This window comes from Coloeus monedula (assembly GCF_965178545.1).
Source record: "Coloeus monedula genome assembly, chromosome: Z".
Classification (NCBI taxonomy): Eukaryota; Metazoa; Chordata; class Aves; order Passeriformes; family Corvidae; genus Coloeus; species Coloeus monedula.
In genome coordinates, this window is record NC_138822.1 from 59,203,638 (window position 1) to 59,225,955 (window position 22,318).

Genomic DNA, 22,318 nt, shown 5'->3' on the forward strand with positions numbered 1-22,318 from the left:
TCCACTGACTCTGAAATAAAAGCAACATCACTGATAATGTCAGTCATTACTTACAAAGAACGAACCCAGGAGTTCACATCAGTAGGATTTTATATTGTGTTAGTTTTCCAACACTAACAAACAACAAAAAGATGATTTTTTTCTTTTTCCCCTAAATCTTATTGAAGACAGTTTCACAAAGGTTCTCTGTCAGAAAGCTTATCTAAGCAGTGAGCTGGTGACTGAAGGGGTCAGAGCTAAAAAGGATGAGCTATCCACTGCATTGGCCCTGCTCCTTGGTCTTTTACTCAGCGCTGACTCTCAGGCCCTGGCACACTGTGATCTCACTCTCACTTTGTTCACTAATAGCATAAAAGTTACTGAGCCTGGTCTGACCTTCCTGGATTAAAATCTGTGCAATTTACACCAATCTACAGCCTGTCTATAAGTTTAGTGTAAAGAGAAATAAATTTAAAATTCTGACAGGGATTACATTCGTAAATTTTCTTTCCAACAATAAAAAGCTGGAAATTTAGCTAATTCTTTTAAACTGCAGTTGAGATTGTCATATCACCACTTGATTGCTGGAATGGAATTTTTAAGGAAAATTAAGAAAAGTTTTAAATACTCAGTAACACTGGGACTTTGAGCATCATTTGGAAGACACGCACATTAAGGATGGGGATCAGGAAGCTACTTGTCTGGTACAGTAGCAAACTACTCTGTAAAATTAGGTAGGTTTCAGGGCCAGACTCTCCAGCTTTGCCTCCTGTATCTGGGATATCATGGTATGTCCCAGACTTTTTCTGCCCCTCAAACACAGAGCCTGTATTTCATGTAATGTCTTCTTCTCAGGTACACACAGACTGCTACCTTTGTTACAGCAAAAATCAGTTTGCAAAAAAACAATAGTGAAATGAAACCTGTCCCTCAAACAGCTGTATAAGCTGTATAAGCACAGCCATTTGGAACTTCCTGTGAAACCGATGGCTATCTTCCTTGTGTGAAAATCAAGACTCGTCTCTTAACAAAAATTGAGAGCTACAATTTTCCTTTAAGGGCCCAGAAACACGAGGTCTGATAGCCTTTCTGATAAATGTCAGGATGAGATTTATACAAGGGGGGGAAGGGGAATAAACTTTCACTTGTCAGGAGGGAGAATACAACAGCTTTTTAAAATTTTACTTTTACTTAGCAACTGAAGAATGTCATCACCATTATCAAGTGATGGTGATTAAGACCTCCAAGCCACAAGTACAGCATATTTATCTTCCCTTGAGCAGGTCCCCCGAGGCTTTTCAGCAGGTGGCATTATTAGTGCTCTACCCAGCTCTAAATGGCACACAGACAGGAGACTGCTGCTTCCAGCACATAACACCTTAAAATGGTCTACAAACTGTGGTGGAGACTAAGTAATTCTTTTAACATAAAAGTCTGCATTAAAATGGCATCTGTTCAGAATTATTCTTTTTTTTAGCAACAGAAGCAGAGATATATTTTGACTACTCTGATATTAAATTAAAAGACATCAAGAGCATTTTTTTCTCTCCTGTCCTGTCCATCTCCTCGTCTCCCCATCAAGACATCTGCAGAATCAGCTTTTTCAAGGGAAGAGAACACCACGGAACTTCAGGCATGCACCAGCACCAAACTTTCCTATACAGCACCTTTAATGACAAGAACAGGCACATTTCTAAATGCAGCACTACATAGCTTTCCCCAAGGTTTGAAGACCTGATGTTGAAGCCGAGGGAGAGAGGAAACTGAGAGATACTGAGGTGGAAAATACCTGTGATAGCTTGGGACTGACCGAAAACGAATTACCTTCCCAGGACTGGTTATCGTGTCTATCCAGTGTCTGCCTAAAAAAACAGTACAAAATTCTGGGATCATCTCTAGGACCTGTTAAGAGAGCTCTTACTGACTCAATGAAATCCAGCATCTAACACACTAGTAAAAACTTCTGTACTTCAAGCATCATATGACCAGCCACTGCTAGGAGCAGCTGCTTTGGTTGGAAGGCTCGGAACATCTTTCACTGCTTCTTCTAAATGCAGGAGGAGTGCTTTGCACCTCATGAAACTGCCCACAAGGTTAAAACATAGAAAATAGTCTGCCATGTTTTGAGAACATAGTCTGATGTTCTCAAAAAATTGTCGTGCATATTGTGCTTAAAAGGACTCAGGGTTTGCTCCTCTAAGCCATGCTCTGAATCTACCTATTGGTCTGCTCCAGCCTCAGAAACACCCAGATTCATGAAACTTGTTTGAATATTCGAATATAGCAAAGTAATAAAAAGTCCTGAAAACTCAGAGCACCTCCAAAGAGTTTAATGAGAACTCGGTGTTTAATTTGCCCTTCTAACTTTGAACAAGATGTGTTCTTCTGTGAAAGGCTGCTTTGAGTTTTGCTCTTTCTGGCAGCAGTTCTTAACCTGGACTACACTGAGGTGAGTCATCTAGCCCACTAGAAATAATGCAAAATCTTGTCATAATTCATTGTCTGCCTAGTTTCAGTAACCAAAATCGCAAAATTGCAGCTTGTTTAGCTTTGAAATACCACAGTAATTCCATAAAAAAACCATGGATTTGACTGGCCCAAACATGCATTTTATTTCCATGAGTCTGTGTCCTCTAAAAATGCCCAATACAGGGACTGTTCTGGAAAGTTGAAAAGCTGCCTTTGGCTAAAACAGTTTCCAACCTCATAATGGTTCACTGACTAATGTTTTTCAGTGTACAAATGGCTCATAAAAGCTGTTAAATCCATCATGAACTCTAAAGGCTTTTTAATCTAATGACTGTTTTCACTTACATGGAGGTGTAAGGACAATCTATTCTCCAAGTGTCCAGAAGCAACAGATCCTGACAGGACACAGGATTCTGACACAACAGATTTATACATCTTTTCAGGATGCCTTTCATGATTGCTCTCTGGTATCTTCACGTGGTATCTAAGTGAAACTATTCACAGGGAGATGCAGAGGTATTTTGATTTCTAATATGTCCTTGTGGCCAGAAAAGCAAGCATCTCTCTGAAAATTGAAGGGACTGACAGTGGGAGAATCAGACGAAGATGAGAACCAGGATAAAGCAAAATAGAAAAGGACCAAAGGTCTGCACAAAGTGAAAAGCAAACCACACCAAAACAGTGTCCCTGTGCTTGTTCTCAGACTGCAGATTTACGGATGCTAATGATAGATTGGGAGACATTTGTAGCAATGTATTTGAGATGGGTTCAAGGTTAAAGCAGTTAAGAGGGGGCTTTTGCCTACCCTGACATATAAACAAACACCAAGGAGTGTAGCAGCAGTACAGTAATACATACTTGCATCCCAATGGATGGCTTATTCTTATACCTTGTGGATCTTCTTTGTCCAGAATATGATTCCCAGATTGTTCCTTGACAGAAAGGAGCTACTGATTTCCCAGCTGCTATACAATCCACAACCCATTGTCTCATCCACACATTGTTGCTCCAGGAAGACCAAAAAAGCTGTAAAAAAGCTGTCCATCACACAGATCTAAAAGCTGCTGGGATCATATCTGGCTAAAGGAAGGGGAAACTGTTTTTCTCTTCTCAGCATCTCTGCCTTGCAAGTTCAGGGAACATCTCTCCAGGGACAGAAACCTTATAATAAATTCATAGAGAGTGCATGGTTAGGAAGAGCAGCTCCTCAGAGAGCTCCTCATTCTCTCACCTTCCTCACCCTGAAAGCACTTGCCAAATCTGCTCCCTTCTCAGACATTTTTGGCAGTACTTTAATCTCTTTTGTTCTGGTCATCAGTCTGCCTGTTCGGAGAGAATCTCAGTGAGAAACCAAACCTGTCAGGTTCTTAAAAGATGTCACTCTGGGCAATGCAAAAGTGAGCTGAAAGGAAGCCTAATTCCAAAGCAAATTAGTACATGACCCACTTTTTTCTTTTTTTTTTCAGTGAATACTGTAGGTAAACTGCAAGTTGCAGAGCTATGAGGCTTAGAAGAACAGCAGTAGCTTCTTTTAGTTAGAAAATTCTATTCTTAGACAGAACTGTTTTTCTACAATATTTCTCAACCCAGAAAATCCCTGGGTAAACACAAAGCCTCAGAGAAGTCAAACTCCTAGACACTGTACATTCTTGGGCTGCTGTCTTGCTGCTTTTGAAACACATGGTCCTGTTTCCATTGATTTTGAAAGGTGTTAACAGGCAGCTTTTTCTCTGAAAGCTTCTTTACTTATGGATGTTCTCTGGGCAGGTGCTTGGGGTTAGAAATGGGCAGGCAATCTCTCAGCAGTGAACATGTACACGGAGACTAGAGGCTGTGGTCAGACCTTTCGTCACAGCAGTGTTTCTGCAGCAGGGTCTCTCCCTTCACCAACCATGTGCCAAAAATGAACATATTTTACTGCTCTTTTTCTGGGCTAGAACTACTGTTCTGCTATGGGGACTTGGACATGCACTCATACCTTTTGTGTCCTTGCAATCAGAGTGCTTACTGGTGTGCACCTGGACCTTACTTGTACTCCTTTCCTTCAAAGATGACACTCTGATAATTCAATCAGTTACAAGAAACTGCAATGTTTAATTCTTTGCCCTGCTGCCAATTTCTTCTCTTGTTATTAAGTTGTTACTAACTACTTCTTGCAGCAGTCTCTCTAATATTCTACCTCCTCCCTACAGTGGTGTGGCACTCTGACATGTTTTAAGCATTTTTGTAACCTGCCTCTTTTCCCCATTTTCACCAAAACCCTTTGTCTGATTTTTAAATGACTAATGCTTCACCACTACCTGTTGAGGAAAGGAAGAAAAGGAAAGGCCGAGCAATTGTGTTCCAGAGCCAGCAGGTTTACAGAGGACTGCAATTATTTATTACTAAGATATATTTTACAATATTTTGCTGGTGCAATGGAGCTATAACTTGATAAATGTTTAGTTCTAAGAGTAAAAGGTTTTTCTTTAGCTATGAAAAATTGTGCTGATTGTTCAAGGCCATTAAAAGACTTATGAAGAAGGGAAAAGGAAAGTATTCAAATAGCATCTACTGACAAGCACATAGGTTTTCTCAGGTAAATCTGTGACAAGTCACATCTTCAGACTGAAGCAGAAGTCAAGATAAAAAAGTTCATATGCAGATACTGAGATCCTGACCCTCGCCAAAGGAGTAACTGTAGGCAAGCCATCCCGTGCCTTCACTTCCTCATCAGTAAAAATAAAATACAGCTCCCCTTACAACCCATGTGCTACAGCAGCTTTCTCAGCATCAGAGACATGGTCAAAAAGGGAACAGTTAAATGGAGCCACCAGATACAAACAACTGTGAAGCAGGTGCCAGACTGTGACTGAATTGCTCCTGCTGGCATGCACCTCTGGAGATCACCTGGATCAACTCCTGGCTGGAAGCTGTGCCAGCTGGAGCAGGCAGTCCAAGTCCATGTCTAGCTGGGCATTAAACACCTTCCAAGAACAGAGACTCCACAAGCTCTCTGCATCATCTGCCCTGGAGTTCCATCACCCTTAAAGGATGACAACTCTTATTCTGTTAAATGCCATTTCCTTTTGCAGTTTGTGCCCACTGTCTCCGATCCTTTCCCTGAGTATCACAGGGAAGAGCCTCTCCCATACTGGGGAACCCAGCACAGATGTGTTACCAGCACTGAGCAGAGGAGAAGATGATCCCTGCTGACCTGCTGAAAATGCAATCTCCCTTCTTGCTGTCCCAGCCTGCCCTTCCTGAAAATGCCTGTTTATCCAGGGCACTCCACTCAGGTGAGCTATCTCTCCACATCACTGTGACACCAGGGAAATCAAGGCCCCTCCAGTTCCTCTCATTTCCTTCCCATCGCATGTACTTCAGTGTATGTACATGTCAGAGAGTGTGACCATGCACTTGTTTCTGGCCTTGATTATTGTGAAAGCTCAAGTGTGCAGTCCTGGTCTTGAGTGATCACAGAATAAGCTCAGCTGGAAGGGACCCACAAGGATCATTGAGTACAGCTCCTGGCCCTGAACAGAACCATCCCCAAAAATCACACCCTGTCCCTGAGAACATTGTCCAAATGCTTCTTGAGCTCTGTCAGGCTGGTGCTGTGACCACTTCCCTGGGAACCCTGTTCCAGTGCAGAAACACCCTCTGGCTGAAAAATCTTTTCCTGATATCCAGCCTAAACCTCCCCTGACACAACTTCTGGCCATTCCCTCAGGTCCTGTCACTGAACAAAACAGAGCATAAATCAGTGTCTGCCCCTCCTCTTCCCCTCATGAGGAAGTTGCAGACCCCAGTTAGGTCTCCAGTCTCCTTTTCTCCAGGCTGAACAGACCAAGTGGCCTTAGCCACTCCTCATATGGCTTCACCTCCAGGTCGTTCACTAACTTCATTGCTCTTCTTTAGACACTCTCTGATAGTTTAACATAACTCTTATACTGTACTGTCCCAAACTGCCCCAGCACTTGAGGTGAGGCCACCCTAGTGGAGAGCAGAGCAGGACAATCGCCTCCCTTGACCAGCTGGCATTGCTGGGCCTGATATCCCCAGAACAGGTGGCCATCCCGGATGCCAGGACACTGCTGACTCCTATCCAACCTGACACTGACCATGAGCCTGAGGTCCCTATTCATTCCCCAGTCTGTCCATACATCCAGGGTTGCCCCATCCCTGGTGGAGAGTCCAGAGCTTTCCGTTGTTGAACTCCATATGGTTGGCGATTGCGCAGTTCTCTAATTCGCCAGGGGTCTCTCTGTAGGACCTCCCTGCTCTGGAGGGAGTCAACAGCTCCTCCCAGTTTGGTATCATCTGTGATCTTGCTTAGTATCCCTTTCAGTCCTGCACCCAAGTCATTTATGAAGATGTTGAAGAAATGCCCAAACTAAGCAGCCAGGAAAGCTGGTCTCAAGAGGAAACACTGAATCCAATAAATAAGCTGCCAGTTGCTGGACAAGGAACACTTACCATTAAACCAGACAAAGAAAACCTGTTAATGGTATGAGCAGCCTGCCATGCCAGCGATGAATCTGAACTTACTTTGTCAACCCTTTGCGCTGGGAACAGGCAGCTGACAGGTGGGTCCATTAACACCAACAGGCAGGGATTCCTCCCACTGCTTAAAATATCTGTCCTTTCCTGCAGAGGTGAGAGGATGGTGATTGGGATCAGAGGTTCAGGAACTGGTTAGTACTCAGTATGAAACAAATTTTACTGCCGACTGAGACTCATAATCCTGAATCCTGAGCGTGTATTTGTGTATTCTGGTTGTCTCATGGGCAATGAATGTATTGAGTCACAAGCTATTAAATGTGGTGTGCCAGAGAAGCACCTGGTCGTGCTAATTTACCAAAAGTGGATTGAAAACTTTCCCTGGTGCTTCTTTACTTATGTGTTTATGCTAGGTGGGATCCCATTTCCTTGTTCTTCTCTTGATTAGTGCCCCTTCTGTTCACACCATGCTGGGTCCTTTGCTCAGTCCTGGTCCTCCACTGGTCCTGCCAACCTGTTCCTTCACTTCCTCATGTGATTGTTAGTCACTACTTCTGCTCCCACCCCATCACTCTTAAGCTCTCCTCTCTAGGTTGGCCAGGCTGCTGGCAAAACTGCTTTTGCTCCATTTGGTCAGGCTGAATACCCTCTAAGCGGTCTAGATCCTCAAAGAGGGTCTAGGTGGACACAGAAGCCAAACCCTGCTGGTGACATCAGCTGGACAAACACAGGTATGGGTCATTCATTTAAGAGCCAGACTCAAGGATTCTTCTGGGTCCCTTCTAACTCAGGCTATTCTCTGATCTCAACTGTGGACCCATCAGATCCATCTAGTCCTCTTCAGACCCTCCTTCTCCTCCTCACCAGCAGTATCAAAGCACTGATGGGGGCCTTCACTCTCTACAGGTGGAGAATATCTCAACACCACCACTCTTTGTTTTCTCTTGCCACAAGGCTCAGGTTCAGCTGGCTCAAGTACTTCACTGTGCAGAGCTGTCATCCAGGGAGCTGCTTCAGCACTGAACCTCTTCCATAGCTGCAGCTTTGCATGTGGAGCAGGGGCCTTCTCCCCAGGGCCAGAAGCCACCAGCTTCTAACCTTCATCATCACAGCAGTTTCCACTTTCCAGCCCTGGTACACAGAGACGTTGTCTGCTCTTCTGCTGCAGTTGAAGGTTCAGGGTTTGGAAGCTGCAGTATCTCTGGGCAACCTGTGCCAGTGTCTCACTTGACCCTCCTTCTTCAGGACTTGAGATCTGTGAGCTCAGAGCCCCCTTGGAGCAGGAGTAGTTGGCAGAGCTGACTAGAAGCTGCTGCTAGCAGCCAAGGGCTCATCTGGCTGTCCTCACTGGCACCCTAATGTTCCTCCAAGGGTTTCCAGGACTCCACTGACAACCTATAACAAGTTCCCAGAAGATCAAGAAAGTCTCAGAGAAAAGTGGAGATACTGCTGTGTCATTGGTTGTGTCAGGCAAACAGAGAAAGACTGCAGAATTTTCAAGTTCTAGGTGCAGGAGTTTCTACTTTCACTTTTTATGTCAACCACTGAAGCTATTGGTTGACATAAACAAAAATACAGATGTCATAAGAAAACTGTAAAACTCCCTGACATTGGAACTATGGGTACCAGCAATTTACAAGGGCTTTTTTAATAAAAAAACCCTGGGAAAAAAATCTGTAACAAACTAGTAAATAGACTGACACTCCTTCTGACCAGAGGATGTAGCAACACCATGTCAGAGACAGTCACAATACAACAGTCCTGTTTTGTGCCCTTCTCTAGCTATATCCTGTTTTTGACAGATGTTCAGAGCCCAGCTGCACTGACAAGGCTCACAACTGCCTTACGTTCTGTTGGTGGAGGATGTCACCCTCCTGGGTGCAAGGGTTGCCTGGGCTGGGGACAGTGCAGCTCTTTTGTTTCTGTTAAATCAGCTCAGTATTCTCTTCATAGTGGTGAAGCACTTCAATGTCTTTAGACAGAAAGATCTCCAGTGGCACTGGTACACAAACAAATCATAGTGTAATTGTCATTAAGAGAGGTACAGAGAAGGTGATGAAAAAATGGTCAGCACAGGCACAGGAGCAGCCTTGCTGTATTTTTGATTTTCATACAAGGACAGCAGAAAAGTGAAAAACACCCGAGGAAAGCAGTGCAGGACCCCTGTGTTGCAGGCCTGGCAGGTACCAAACCCCTCAGCACACACACAGAGACACAGGGGCTCCCTGCTGTCCTGCCCTTCCCTTAAAGTGCCTGAGTGCAGAAACACAGCATGTGGTTTTGCACTGCTGGTGTTCTTGCTCTGCATCCAATCCTAAATCCTACTGGAGTGAACCATGATGGAACCCAAATTTAATTTCCCCCCCAAAAAAACCAAAAAACACTGGGAGATATCTTTCAACTCCAAAGTTTCCAGGCTACTTTCTTCTTCTGAAATGTCATGTGTTTCTCTGGTGGTTGGTATCTCCAAGAAGCTGATGTGGCTTAAATCACAAAGCAGAGAACCTGCAACTCTTTGCTCTCCCTGCTAGCATCGAGCAACAAAGACCCCGGCCAGCAGATGGGGCCTCTCCTAGAAGCAAAAGCCACGCTGTACAAACCAGAACTGCAGCTCCCTCACTTTCCTGTTAGTCTGCAACATCTTGCAGAAGCCTTAAAGGTGCCAGTGCCTTGCAGGCACAGATGTGGTAAATTTATGGGGTTTGTATCAACACACAACACAAAACAATGAATCTTAAAAATCCAGGATAGTCAGCTCTTTCCTAAGTGAATTAACTGGGCAACATGGGATCTACTACTGAAATTTCAGTAAATATACCCAATCAAAACTTATACTAAAAAATTCAGTTCCAGTGTTTTCTGATGGAAATTCCTCATGTGCTTGCATTAAGCTGTTTTGTGTTCCAATACCTTTGTGATGAACTGCTGGGTCCAGTGAAAGCCTCTGGGTCTGTCAGTATCAAGGCAGTGCAGAATTCAGGTGTAGAAGAGAGAAAATCAAATCTAGCTTTACTCTAACAACAGTGACCTTATCATGTCCTTAGATGCTTGTTCTGTTGCCTTGTTCTTCCAGGTATAAAAGCTTTCCATCTGAGCTGACAACCTTGGAGCTGGCTGGAGCTCTGAATCTTTGTCATTCATAGAACAGCATTTATTAAAATTCATAATACTTGAGTGTGCTTCCAGACCCATGCTATTTAATAGAGTAGTGCAGGTTTACAGTCATTAGACATTGATAAATGCAGCACTTACTGCCAAAAGAAACTATCTGTTGATACCAAGATTGCAGGACTCTTAGAGCAATCATAAAAATCAAATAGAGACAATGTTTTAAATTAAACAGAAAACTATCAAAGACATTTTACTTCACAGTCTTATTAATATGTATAATGCATTATGAAATCCATTTTATTTGCCTCCAACATTTTCCCAGCTGAACAGGAAGATTTTAAAAAAACAATTACCACTTTGAATCTCCTCTGCTGCATGCAAGTCATGTTGTGCCTGAGCCAATCCTTTCATACAATTCCTTATCACTGGCAGGCAGTCATATTAAAAATTAATATTGACTGCTTCATTTTTCAGAACCTGTAATCATCTTGCTGTGCAATTTTGAATGCAAGGTAAGGAAGAAGAAAAGACTTGGGTTTGAAAACTTTCATAACACTGCACCAGGTTCTGGAGCTCACTTTTTCCCTTTTCACTTAAAGATACCATTCTCTTTTCAATGTTAGCCCTGTCAAAACAAAGAGGAATATTCAAAGGTATTTGCAATGGTTATTTGTTTTGACAAGGTTTGGATGTAATTCAAGAATAATCATGTCTGAACATGGATTTAACATTACTGATGTTTGTCTAGATGCTCATTTAACAAATCTCCACATACACAAAGGACAGTTTCATCTCCTCTTACTAAACCAAGTCTAACAAAATCCAGGCCCAGGAGCAGGAGGCACAAACACACACACGGCTTTTGCAGGAAGCTGAATAGTGGACAGTATGGAGAAGAGCCCAGTGGAAATCACTTCAGGATGCAGATATTAGGAAAAGGCAGCACAGCAATACAGCTCATTGGGTTCACAAAACAGAGTGAGATGTCAAGGCTTGAACAGGAAGCTTTCTCCAACATGTTGGTTTCTAAAATATTGAACATGGACAAGGAAATCTACATGCTGACTACTGGTAATCAACATTTTCATACTGGGCATGCAAATACCTAGGTGAAGTTCCTGAAAGAAAAAGGGACTGGGCAGACAAAACAGGTCTTAGGATTCCAACTGCACACAGCTCTAAAAGTCAAAAAGGAAGATTTTTTTATGCTATTCATTCATTTATTGCTTTCTGCTACCCATTCTTGTTTTTGTTGTATTCTCCCTTCTCTTTTTTCTGTCATCAGGCCTGGATTCCTTTTCTTTCACACCAGATTGCATCATTTTATTAGCAAGAATATTAGGATAAGTGTTTTCCTATGAGGATACTCAAAAACTAAGCAGGTTGCCCATAAGACAATTGGAAAACTCTGGACAAGGCCCAAAGGAATTTCACCCAGCTGCTGCTGTTCTGAGCCACGTTATGCCTAGAGACCTGCAGAGAACCTTTCCCACCTAAATCATTCTATGGGTCTGTGACCTTTCTTTTTAGCTCAAAGGAGTAAAAACTTGGGTTTATTACTCGGTTGACCCTGGCTGCCTTTCTTCATTCAGATCACATCTAGTTGGAGTTTTTTCCAAGTCCCAAACTGCTTTACTCCTTTCTACACAAAGAGTTTTCAATAAGAATTAAAAAGCCTGAAACTCAACATGTTAAACCAACCCTGGTATTTATTCATATGATACTAGCACTGTATAAACCACCTCTCTTCCCACAATTTGATCAGTTTGAGAGTTTCAGTATGTTCCCCACCACTGTAACAGAGCTGAACTGATTTTTGCTTTGGCTGGTTTAAATAAGATCATAAAGATCCCTGAGGACTGCTGACCTAGTTAGCAGCAAGTCAAATATTAGCACAACTATAAAACTAATAAAAGTACAATCTGCTATCCAATCTATTTGAAAAGTTAATTCATTCCCTATAACTGGAATCTTCTATTTCTAATAAGAAACTAGACTACATTTATGCAGTGCATGTACAGATTTTTTTTGCTATAATTTTATAAAAAGTGCAGTGTTAGTTTGAGACTAACACTTTGAGGAAATCAAATGGAAATGCAATCAGTAGTTCCACTGTAAAAAAGTACCACAAACTATTTTTAAGCCTCTCTAACCTCATTTTCTCCATGAAGCATGCAAAACTCACAAAGAGTTTTGAGAAACCAAGTAGTCTCTTTAGTGTAAACTAAATAAAGGTGGTATTAATGCAATAATGTTGTACATCTGCACATAATGATCACACACTACATTTCTGTACTTTAGTAAAATATGTAACAAGTATTGATACAGGATTAGTATTATTATTAGAGCTCCTGCCAGGTATGCCGAGTCTAAACTCCAGAAGTCGCGATGAACAATAGATTATTGATTTTGGGGACAGACATGCAGCATTTAATAGGTGGGAGAAGGAAACACAGGAATAAGTTGACCATTATATGACCAAGTGTAGCTATCCTTTAAGTTATAGAATTCACTTTACTGAAGTCATGATAAAACTGACAGCAGCTCCAGCAATAACTGCATAATTATTTCCAAGTTGCTTTAATCTTAGTGCAGCATATTTTTTGTAGGCCTCATAAGTAATTACTCTAGAATCATAAAAAGTTAATAATGCCCTAGAACTATGAAAAGTTAACAAATCATTCAAATGCATTTTAAACCCATTCTGTTACATGGTTTCTTCCATTCATCTGCACCTGTGTTTAGGCTATAAAGGAAATGATAACAGAAAGAAGTGCATAGCAGGTTTTGGAGAATGTTTTAATCTTTTGGGCTCTTTGCACTGACCCTCTGCAATTAAGCAGAATCTCTGCTGGTAGAGATCACAGCCAGCCATGGGACTCTAAGGATGTGTAGTCTGATGAAGATCTTAATCCCAGTGGGTGCTGTAAACACATCACTCAAAAGTAAGAGTTACACACCATTATGAACAACCATTTGGTTTCTTGAGCTGTGAAACAACTCTTTAAAAATCGACTATGTTCTCAGTAAGATATTGATCAACCATGCACCTAACAACCATTTCTAAAAAATCTATCTGCAACAGAAATCTTGACCTTACATCACTCTGTTTCAAGATGCAGATGCATCTTAACTCATGATTCTTTAACTTAAAACTGGAGTTTTCCAGGAAGACCTAATAAAATTTATCATTGTGAATTTATAGAGATATCCTAAATCTTAACCTTGCCTGAACTTCTGAATCAGAAATATTATTTTAGGCATGGAATCAAGCTGAAAGATAATCCATGAAGACTCATGAACCCAAAAACGGAGGGTCAATCTGTCATCACTGTTGTAAGCACACAACCATTATGAGTAATAATTTCATATGTGTCAAGACCTGAGTGTCCCTTTAGCATCATGTGCACAAGATGCAACAACTCTCAAAGCATCAATTCCTACTGCCTCCCGCATTTCCTGCGAACACCCCTGTATTGATCCATTTTCATACAGTCTCTCCGACAGCTCCACTGAGCTGCTGCCACAGTTGTGACAAAATACATGACACGTGCAAACCCACCTGCATAAAAAACATGTGACCTGACTTTAGGAACAGGATCTGCAAACTACTTGCACTATATCCGACACCTCACAGAAATTCCTGGTGAAATACATCAGTGGAGGAAACATATTCGAGAAGAATTGTTTATTGCGAAAATGCTGGGATGTGGGAATGGACTCAGAAGAAGCATCAGATGTCCCTTCAGAAGGCCTCAGGATTCTCTTACTTTTTTTTTTTTTACATCTATTACAGAAAAGATCATGAAACCTGAGGTGCACTGGCCTAAAGAGTTAGAAATACAGAAACATAAAGTATAATTTCTCCAGAAAGATATGTTTTATTTTTTTTGTTGCCACATTCTGCTGCATTCATAATAGATTAATTTATTTCATGATACTGGCAACTGCATTATCCATTTGTGCTTTAGAGAGAGAAGATCTCACAATTTAGAAGCTATTTGCTACCCACCCAAAGACACCCAAATGTTGCCAGAAGCTTGGAGTTCTGGGTTGATGCCGTACCTTAAGTTTGGACAGGATGCACAAGACTCGGCAGACCGATTCCTAAACCTGTCATTAAAACTCAGCTGGAATTTCTAGAGAGCAGAAAATGTCAATATTCTTTCAAAGCTAAACCACTGAAACACTTTTTGCCATATGGCTGATGTTAATGACTTCACCCTTGAAACACTGCTAAAACAAACCCCTCCCTTTCAATGTCTGGAGTGGCTGGTCAGGAACCAGGAATCAAGACCTGATGAAACTGGACACGATGCTTAAAAAGACCTATTCCACTTTTAAAAATTCTCCTGATGTCAAAGCCAATGTCAAAAAGTTGGGATGGATTTGATATTTCAAATTATGCTTTAAGCATCATCCTTTGCTCCTACATTTTCCATGTCTTTCCTACTGATCAGTTCTGGAAAGGCTTGACTGTTGTACTTCAGGTTACTTAGACTGCATTTGTGAGTCCCTATTCATTCCTTTCCACTCTTTTTAGAACTTCATGTAACTTATGCAAATGCAGGGATATTCCTACAGACCAAAACAGAACAAAACAAAAAGTTTATTCACAGATGCACACCAGAAGAAATGGTGCAACTATCACAGAGCAGTCAATAAATTGATAGGTGCACTGCACTTCATTGATCTCCAAATTTTCTTGTATCTGAGCAAATAAATAGCTCAACATTTTGTGCTTGGGAAAGAAAACATGAAAATCCCTTGGGTTTTTGAAGTAGTCAAACGAACAAAAGTTAACACATTAAGGGCTCTACAGCAATATCCATGCAACAAAAACCTAAGTATACTTCTGAAAAGAAAGGAGGGAAAAATTGGGCAGTAATTTTGACGAGTAATATCACTCTGCTACCACAGGGAGATAGCTGCCCATGTTACATGTTGTGTCCTGTGTATTCTCACAGGACATTGCTATCTGTTATTGCTATCTACTTCAAGCCTAGTTAAAGCTGCTCAGTCATTACTGGAAATACGTTCCAGCTTAGAAGGCTTCAGACATGGCTTGCAGACTTCTGCACATACAGAACACCTGTCTGAACAGAGCCTGGTTCATGACCCATTTTCCCAAAGCTTTAAACAAACTTTCTAATTACTAGTTTGTCCAGAAAAAAACTACTAAAGCTATGGGGGGTTTTTTTAACTAACAAATGGGAAAAATGCATTTCTTCTTCAGAACCAAAGCAAATCCAATCTCCCTAACAGCTGAATAATAAAAAAAACCCCACACAATTCCTTCTCTCACAAATCTGATTAACAGACCAACATGTTATAAAATACAGTAGTTCTCTAAAGTGTTGGCTAGTTTCAAGGCACAGTGTAAACAGGTAAAGCAATATGTTCACAGCATTTTGCTCTACTACCAAATGCATTTTTTTAATTAAAGACAAAGAACTTTTGGTACCTTTAATCCTGTCCTTGAAAAGTCTACCAGATTCGTTGGTGGAAACCCTAAGATGTTATTCAGGTTGTCAAATGGATTATTTGCAATAGGAAATTTCCAGGATAAAGGGAAGGATGAAAAAAGTGCTTCACGTGTCTGCAAGCAGGAATACAATCCTTCTTTCGTTTATGTTTTAAAGAAAAATTCAGTAAAGCACCTAATCTCTCATGGCAGCCCCTTAATGTTAATTTTAAGAGGTCCTCAAGAAGCTAAGGAGAATCAAATAGTAATCAGATTTATTTCACAGTGCCTATTTTGGCCAAGAGTTTTCTGTGCTCTCCGCCTAATTGTGAAGCATTTAGAAGGATTTTTTTATAGTCAGGTAATATGAAAGCTACTTAGCAATCCAACACTAATCCAATGTTCAAGAGACACCTATTCACTGAGATCAAACCAATTTTACAATATGGAGCTTTCCAGACACCTGGAACAAAGGAGGTATGTGGAGGACAGACAAAGAAAGCAAATGCTGAGGAATGACTGGCAAATGGGGAACATAAAGAGATTTTTAGAAAGAGCAACAAGGATAAACAGATAGATATATGCCGAGTGAATAAAATTAGAAACAATGAATCCCAAGGAACAGAAGTGACTGAAGCACAGGGATTATGCAGAAACATCACCCTGCTACAAGAGGAGCCCCTCTGAATTTGCACAGCATCTGTCAGCACCAATTCTCGAAGCTGGCCTAAGTGGGGATCTAATGACAGAGAGTTTATACAACACTAGCACATGACACATCCCTCGGGGCACTTTGTCCTCACAGCATCCCAGGGGAGCAGCACAGCGCAGCTAAGCATGGCATGGATGGAGAAGGAAGGACCAGAGCACTGAGCGCTGCTACTGTTTGGAAGTTAGTTCACCTTGCGATGCTTTTCCAGTCAAAGGTTATGTTATATTCTGACGGGATTTTTTTTCCCATTCTCCAGGAGAACTGAACCTTGACAAAAACATTGTATTTTGAATATCCAAAATGGCAATCTTATGTCTCTATGTCCTTTATGCAGCAATGATATCATTAAAGCTCTAATGCAACCAGAAAGCTTTTATTATGAGAGAAGTGACTCTTTTTTTTTTTTTTAAATAAACAAATAAAAAGTTACTTCCCATACAATCAATGTCCCTTACAAATGTAACTTTGAGGACTACAGCTCACATAAGAGGTCATTTCACACTCCTCAAATGCTGCTCAAAATTAGAGGGCACCAGCCAAGTATGCAAAACCTTTTGAGTTTTCAGAACACCTAACCAAAAAATCATAATAAAAGAAGTGTCACACATGTAATGAATGTTCTAAATTCACTGATTTTTCATAGCTCCCTAAGGCCTGCTGTGATGCTGATGACAAACAGAAGTTCAAGAGGCACTTGTCTCACTTACACAAATGATTTCAGTATTGCAGAAATTCCCCTGCTACTCGGTAGTTCAGCTGTTGGCTTGACTACATGAAATACTGACAGGAAAATGTATGTAGGCAAGGAAAAAAGAATGCTTTCCTTCAGTGCTTCTTTAAGTAGAAACTTTTTTTAAAATTACATTTGAACTAATATTTGAAGATGATTCAATCTGTCCAGACAGTAAATAGCAAAAAATAAAGGAAAATGTACCCCACTGTAGAAACAGAAATCCTGTGTGGCTACAGCATACCTACAGTTCAAATCCAAATTTGTACCCGAATAGATGTAGGACTAGAGCTTTTTATTTTTCAGATTTTTTTATTTTATTCATTTGGGGAAAGGGAGAAGATCTTTTCCTTATAAAATCCTCAGCCCTCTGCAATGTTCTATATATCAGGTTGTCAAGAACAAACAGTTTCCACTCTGCCTGCAAAAGCTTTCCTGGGCACAGAATAATGGATTTAGTGTGAAAAAGTGGGATCTTCAGATTATAGAATTTAAAGATGTCCAATGTTTTAAGTTTTAATGGTGTTACATATCTGAGTCTGCCCCTACTACCTTGTGAGGGTCAGGATTACAATAATCCACAATGAAGCATATACATCAGTCATGTATCAAAGTCTTTTGGTATTCAGTAACTCTTTGATCAATTTAAGACAATTTAATTAAATCTGGTTCCAGAAAATTTTAGTGTCTTCATGTGCAAAGACTCACCTCAGAAAGTGCCCAACTCCTTGAAGAGTAACTGCATTTGAAAAGAACTCCTCAGACAACTCACCCTGAAACAACTCAAGCCCTCAGGCCAGGACTTGCAGTGTGAGGATAAGGAAAAAGGAAGTAGAAAATGCCTCATCAGCAGAAATTCCAGACCAAATTTCTCCTTTTGTTGCTTAGAGAGCCATTACTGTTGTTGAGGGTTTTATTTGCAGGGAGAAAAGGATACTGCTTCTTCAAAAACCACCATTCAAACAGACACAATGCCTCTAAAGTTGCTCCCATGCCTTCCCCCTGAAGTCTTGTGAAGTTGTGGGGATGCTGTTTACTCACAGTATGAAACTTTCCTTCCAACATCTATTTGCTAAATGCAATTATCACATCGCCTCTCACTTCCTGTCACCAATGATAAACGTCAAATAGGCTGCAAAAGCAAGGACAACACTGACCTACCAAATTCAAAGCCATACTGGACTCTCTCCTACATCCCCCCAGCTTGAGTTTTCTCCTAGAAAGCTGGCCTCCAAAATGAGACGAACAAAGAGAGGGCAAGAGCAGAGAGCACGGAAACCAGTGCTGGATGAAGACCTCAGGGCAGCTCACCACTCCCAGAGGAAGAGAGCTGGCATTTGGCAGGCATTGCACTTCTCCCACTTCTATCCCTGGCACTGCCCAGACCTCAGGGAGCTTAGCTGTTCTGACAATTTATTCCTCACCTACAGAAAACTGGCTGTACTTTCATGCACAAAACAAGTCTGCCAGTTGTGACTATACCTTTCCCCACCCTCAGCCAGCACACACTCAGATGCTCCGTGGAAGGATGTGACACAGCACTCCTTGAATCAAACCTTGCAAAGTGCGATAGCAGAACAATGGCACAGCTGTGCTGAAGCGTTGTTACAGATGTTTTTGACACTGCTCTGTCACACACATGCCAGCAGGTGAGGAGGGGGGAGACGCTCCACAAAGAGCTTTAGCAAACAAAGGTCACCATAACTGAAAAAGGAAGAACATGTGAGAATTTTCCTCCTGTCATCCCAGGTGCTGCTTCTCCTACTTTCTCTCATGCTTGTCTACCATCAATGAGACCCCTTTAGTGATCAGTGCTGGCCATCAACAAATCCTCACACAGGCTGCTGTGCACTATTGGCATTTGCTGGGATAGATCCAGGGCATATCAAAAGCAGCTCTACAGTCCTGTCTGCATGCTCTGGGTCCACCACTGATTCCAAGGGCCCTGGAAGCTGTGGGGTAGGGGAGCTTTGCACTATTTAACATCTGTCTAACACAAACCAAGGCTGGGAAAGAGCCTCCTCAAGACTCCTTTCAGGATGCTGTCTGCAAAGGAGGGCAGGGAAAAGGAGAATCTGAGTCTCCTGCTCATGCTAGTTAATTGTTTATGTGTTTAACAAAATGTACTACACAAATCTTCACAGATATTTGGTGACAAATCACAGACTGTAATGACACCTCTTGTAATATAATAAAGAGTCATCCAGAAAGCTGCCTGCATTATTTGGGACAGGGACTCAGATTTGACATCTCAATTTATCTATCTCAAAATTAGTTTAATGATTCCCTGTTTAGTCTTTATATCCACTCATAACGTGACATTGTGCTTCCAATTAGGGAACAAAAATGTTGATTTAACATTTCTGTCATTTCAGATTAAACATCACATGTTATCTCTTTATTATTAAAACTTTCATATTTTGAACATAAAAAGGAATTTGTAGAGTCAGGCATGGGGTTTAAGTTTCCATAATGAACCATTCATCTTCAGGTCAGGTTCCATAATAACTAGCTGCTATGAGTTAGCTCACTGGGAGGAAAATGAAATGGGGAAAAAATGGAAATTAGAATAACTGCTGAAACTGTGTCATATTTGTACAGACTGAAGCATGATGGTACTTAAAGTGTCCAAACTCCTTGTGACACCTCATTTTTACCTCTGCCACTACAATCTGATGAAGGCACACTGCAGAGGGGGCAGAGCAAACACCTGCTGGCAGGGCATCTGATGTGACAATCAAGTCTCAGCATTATTTCCTTAAGAGCAAATATCTCAAAACTTCTAATCATGGGACAAGACTCCAGTGGGGGAGGCAGCAGGGCACAGGCCTATGATAATTTTTCATGACCATCTCTTTTCCTATCATGATCAGCTAGCCTGGTGCTGCTGGATTGTTTTCCCACGGAAAATCGTTGTCAGAAGAGCAGGCAACATTATTTTTAGCTGTCCTGCTTTTCACAGCAGCAGCAAGATGTCACACTGCTAATCAATTCTCATGGCTGCTTCAAAGCAACAAAAATAGGGTCTGGCCTAACCCAGGTAATCCAGCACAGGGCTTGGCTGTCTGGGACAGCTCCTCTGAAATAAAAAGCACTTCCTTTAGTCTCAAAAGCACAGCAGTGGGAAAACAACACCACCTCCAGTGTGCCTTAAGATTTACAGGGACTTTTCAGATAGAATGGCTACTATCAATCATCTCTGCACTCCCAGCAGGAAATTAGATTTCCTGTTGTTTAATGCTACAATGCTTAACATGAGTCTATGAATCTGCAGTCCCAGTAGTGCTACATTAAAAACCTATATTGTGGGCAAAGAGGGGGAGACATACATGTTTCTATCAAATGTAGCAGAGAGAACATCTTTTTAGACACTACCTCTCTGGTTTTGACTGATTTTAATTTAATGTTGTGTTTTAATCAGCAAATCAAGTATGTGAAAGGACAAGGAATATACATATATGGAGCAAAAAATCCTCATGTCAGTCTTGTTTACAGGAGGAACAATTTATGTCACTGTCACAGGCTGCCAGCCAGGCCCATCATTCATTTCGTTAGAGGACTAAAAATCTTCAGAGCTGCTTGTTTAAGCAATAAATTTGAGACAACTTATTTCTGATTGTTTTCATTGGGTGTTTTTTCTGAGCTAATTTCTGCTTTCCCCCATTTTTACCCTTTCTTTCTCTAGCTGTTAGAATAAAGCAGTGGCCCATTGCCTCCATCACAACAACAATTAGTCTTTTGACAGCTCCTAGCACTTCACTTGTGGAAGAGCTCAAGTTGCCTCATAGCTTGGGCCAAAGAGTGAGTGTTCCATCTAAGCTACTTCAGACAGGTGGCTCTGAAGGTGGTTATTCACAGGCAGTTATCTCCTTTTTACCATCTAAATCTGATGGAAGCTTTCATCATCCCTGGAAACACAGAGTTGCTTCCCTTGCCAGGAAAACCGTCCCAGCCTTATAAGCACCAGCTGAACAATCATGGATTTGAATAATGAATGTTGGCCAATCTATGAGTGTTAGGCTAAGTAAAAGAACCACAAAGTGCCATTTGTATGGACTAAAATAACAAAATAGTTAAATAATGATTTAAGAACCCACGACACCAGCTGTCGTTAACAAAGACATGGAGCATTAAGTGTAGATTCACTGCTAGACAATTCACAGCCCTTGTGCTAGCCAAGCTTCTTCATCACACTTAAAGGTCAGGCATGCCTTATCTACATTTTATGTTCCACCTGAACTGAAATCAGAGTTGAGGGTTGTTTTCCAAGCCCGGGAATTGTCAGACTGTGAGATCAAAAATTTCCTTGAATGAGGTCTAGTCACTGTGCAGCACCAAGATGGAGAGAGGTCTGAGAAAAGATGGGAAGATGAGCAGTCACCTGTTGCTGACCCACACCTGCAGCTACTGCCCATTCCCTGCCAAATACCACAGGACTAGCCAGAAAACCAGACCGAGAAGTCTTGGGTGCACAGTGTCTCTCCTTGCTCTTGCATGCTTGTACCCAAGATCTAGATAACTCATGCAGGACTTTTCCATGGGGATCTGATGGCACTAAGTATGAAGATGGGTATTTATGTGGTCAAGTAAGAAAGCATCCTTTCCTACAAATAAAATGGCTAACAAATTACTTAATTCCTGCAGGGAAGAGCTGCCTTTTATGTAGGCTTGGCAGGTGAATGCTGCACTCACCTCAACAAAGATGAAGCAGGGGATGATGGAATAACTTCTCTGGGTATTGTTTCCTAAAGCCATTTCTCATCACACTTCTTGGGGAGGCACTGTTCAAAACTTTATATCCTGAAAAAGAAAAGACAGAGGTATTTCAGTATATTTCACTCTTTTGCAAACTCCAGAATGAGGTTCATAACACAGAGCACTGAGCTAATAGACCAAGGACATAGACTAAAAAGAACATCAAGGTCTAACTGTGCACAAAATACCCTGAGAAGGCACTCCCTTTACAATGCAAAAGAAGAGACAGACATAGGTTAAAGATACACCATATACAGATCAAAGGGTGAGAAGGAGTACAACAGTTTTCTTTAAATACAATCCACTCCCAAGCAAAAGATTCTTCCTCAGATCTGTAAAATCACATTTTCAGCCCACTGACCTGCTTATAGTGTGTTTTAAACCAGGAGATTTTGGTAATTGTAAACTTGCACTTTAGGAGACATACTTAACAGTACACTGACTGTACACATGATCAAAGTGTTTATCTGTATAAATCTGCTAAAGATGACAGCACATGTTCTGCACAAAAACTCACAGCCCATAACAAGCAAAAGCAACAAAAATGCAGTGAAGACCTGGGTCCTTTCTTCAGAGCCTTTCTGTCCTGGTATAAATTCATACATTAACTCACCAA

At 41.4% G+C, this 22,318-nt stretch overlaps 1 protein-coding gene across 1 annotated transcript in view; it reads right to left on the bottom strand.

The window, feature by feature from the left end:
* Positions 1-21,702, bottom strand: part of PLPPR1 (phospholipid phosphatase related 1) — a gene marked incomplete at its 5' end in the record, with an annotated part of 59,165 nt that extends 37,463 nt beyond the window's left edge. Inside the window, one exon of the mRNA XM_082301207.1 lies at positions 21,640-21,702. Coding sequence (XP_082157333.1) covers positions 21,640-21,702 — 63 coding nt within the window. The remainder of the gene's footprint in view (positions 1-21,639) is intronic.
* Between the last annotated feature and the right edge of the window lie 616 nt (positions 21,703-22,318).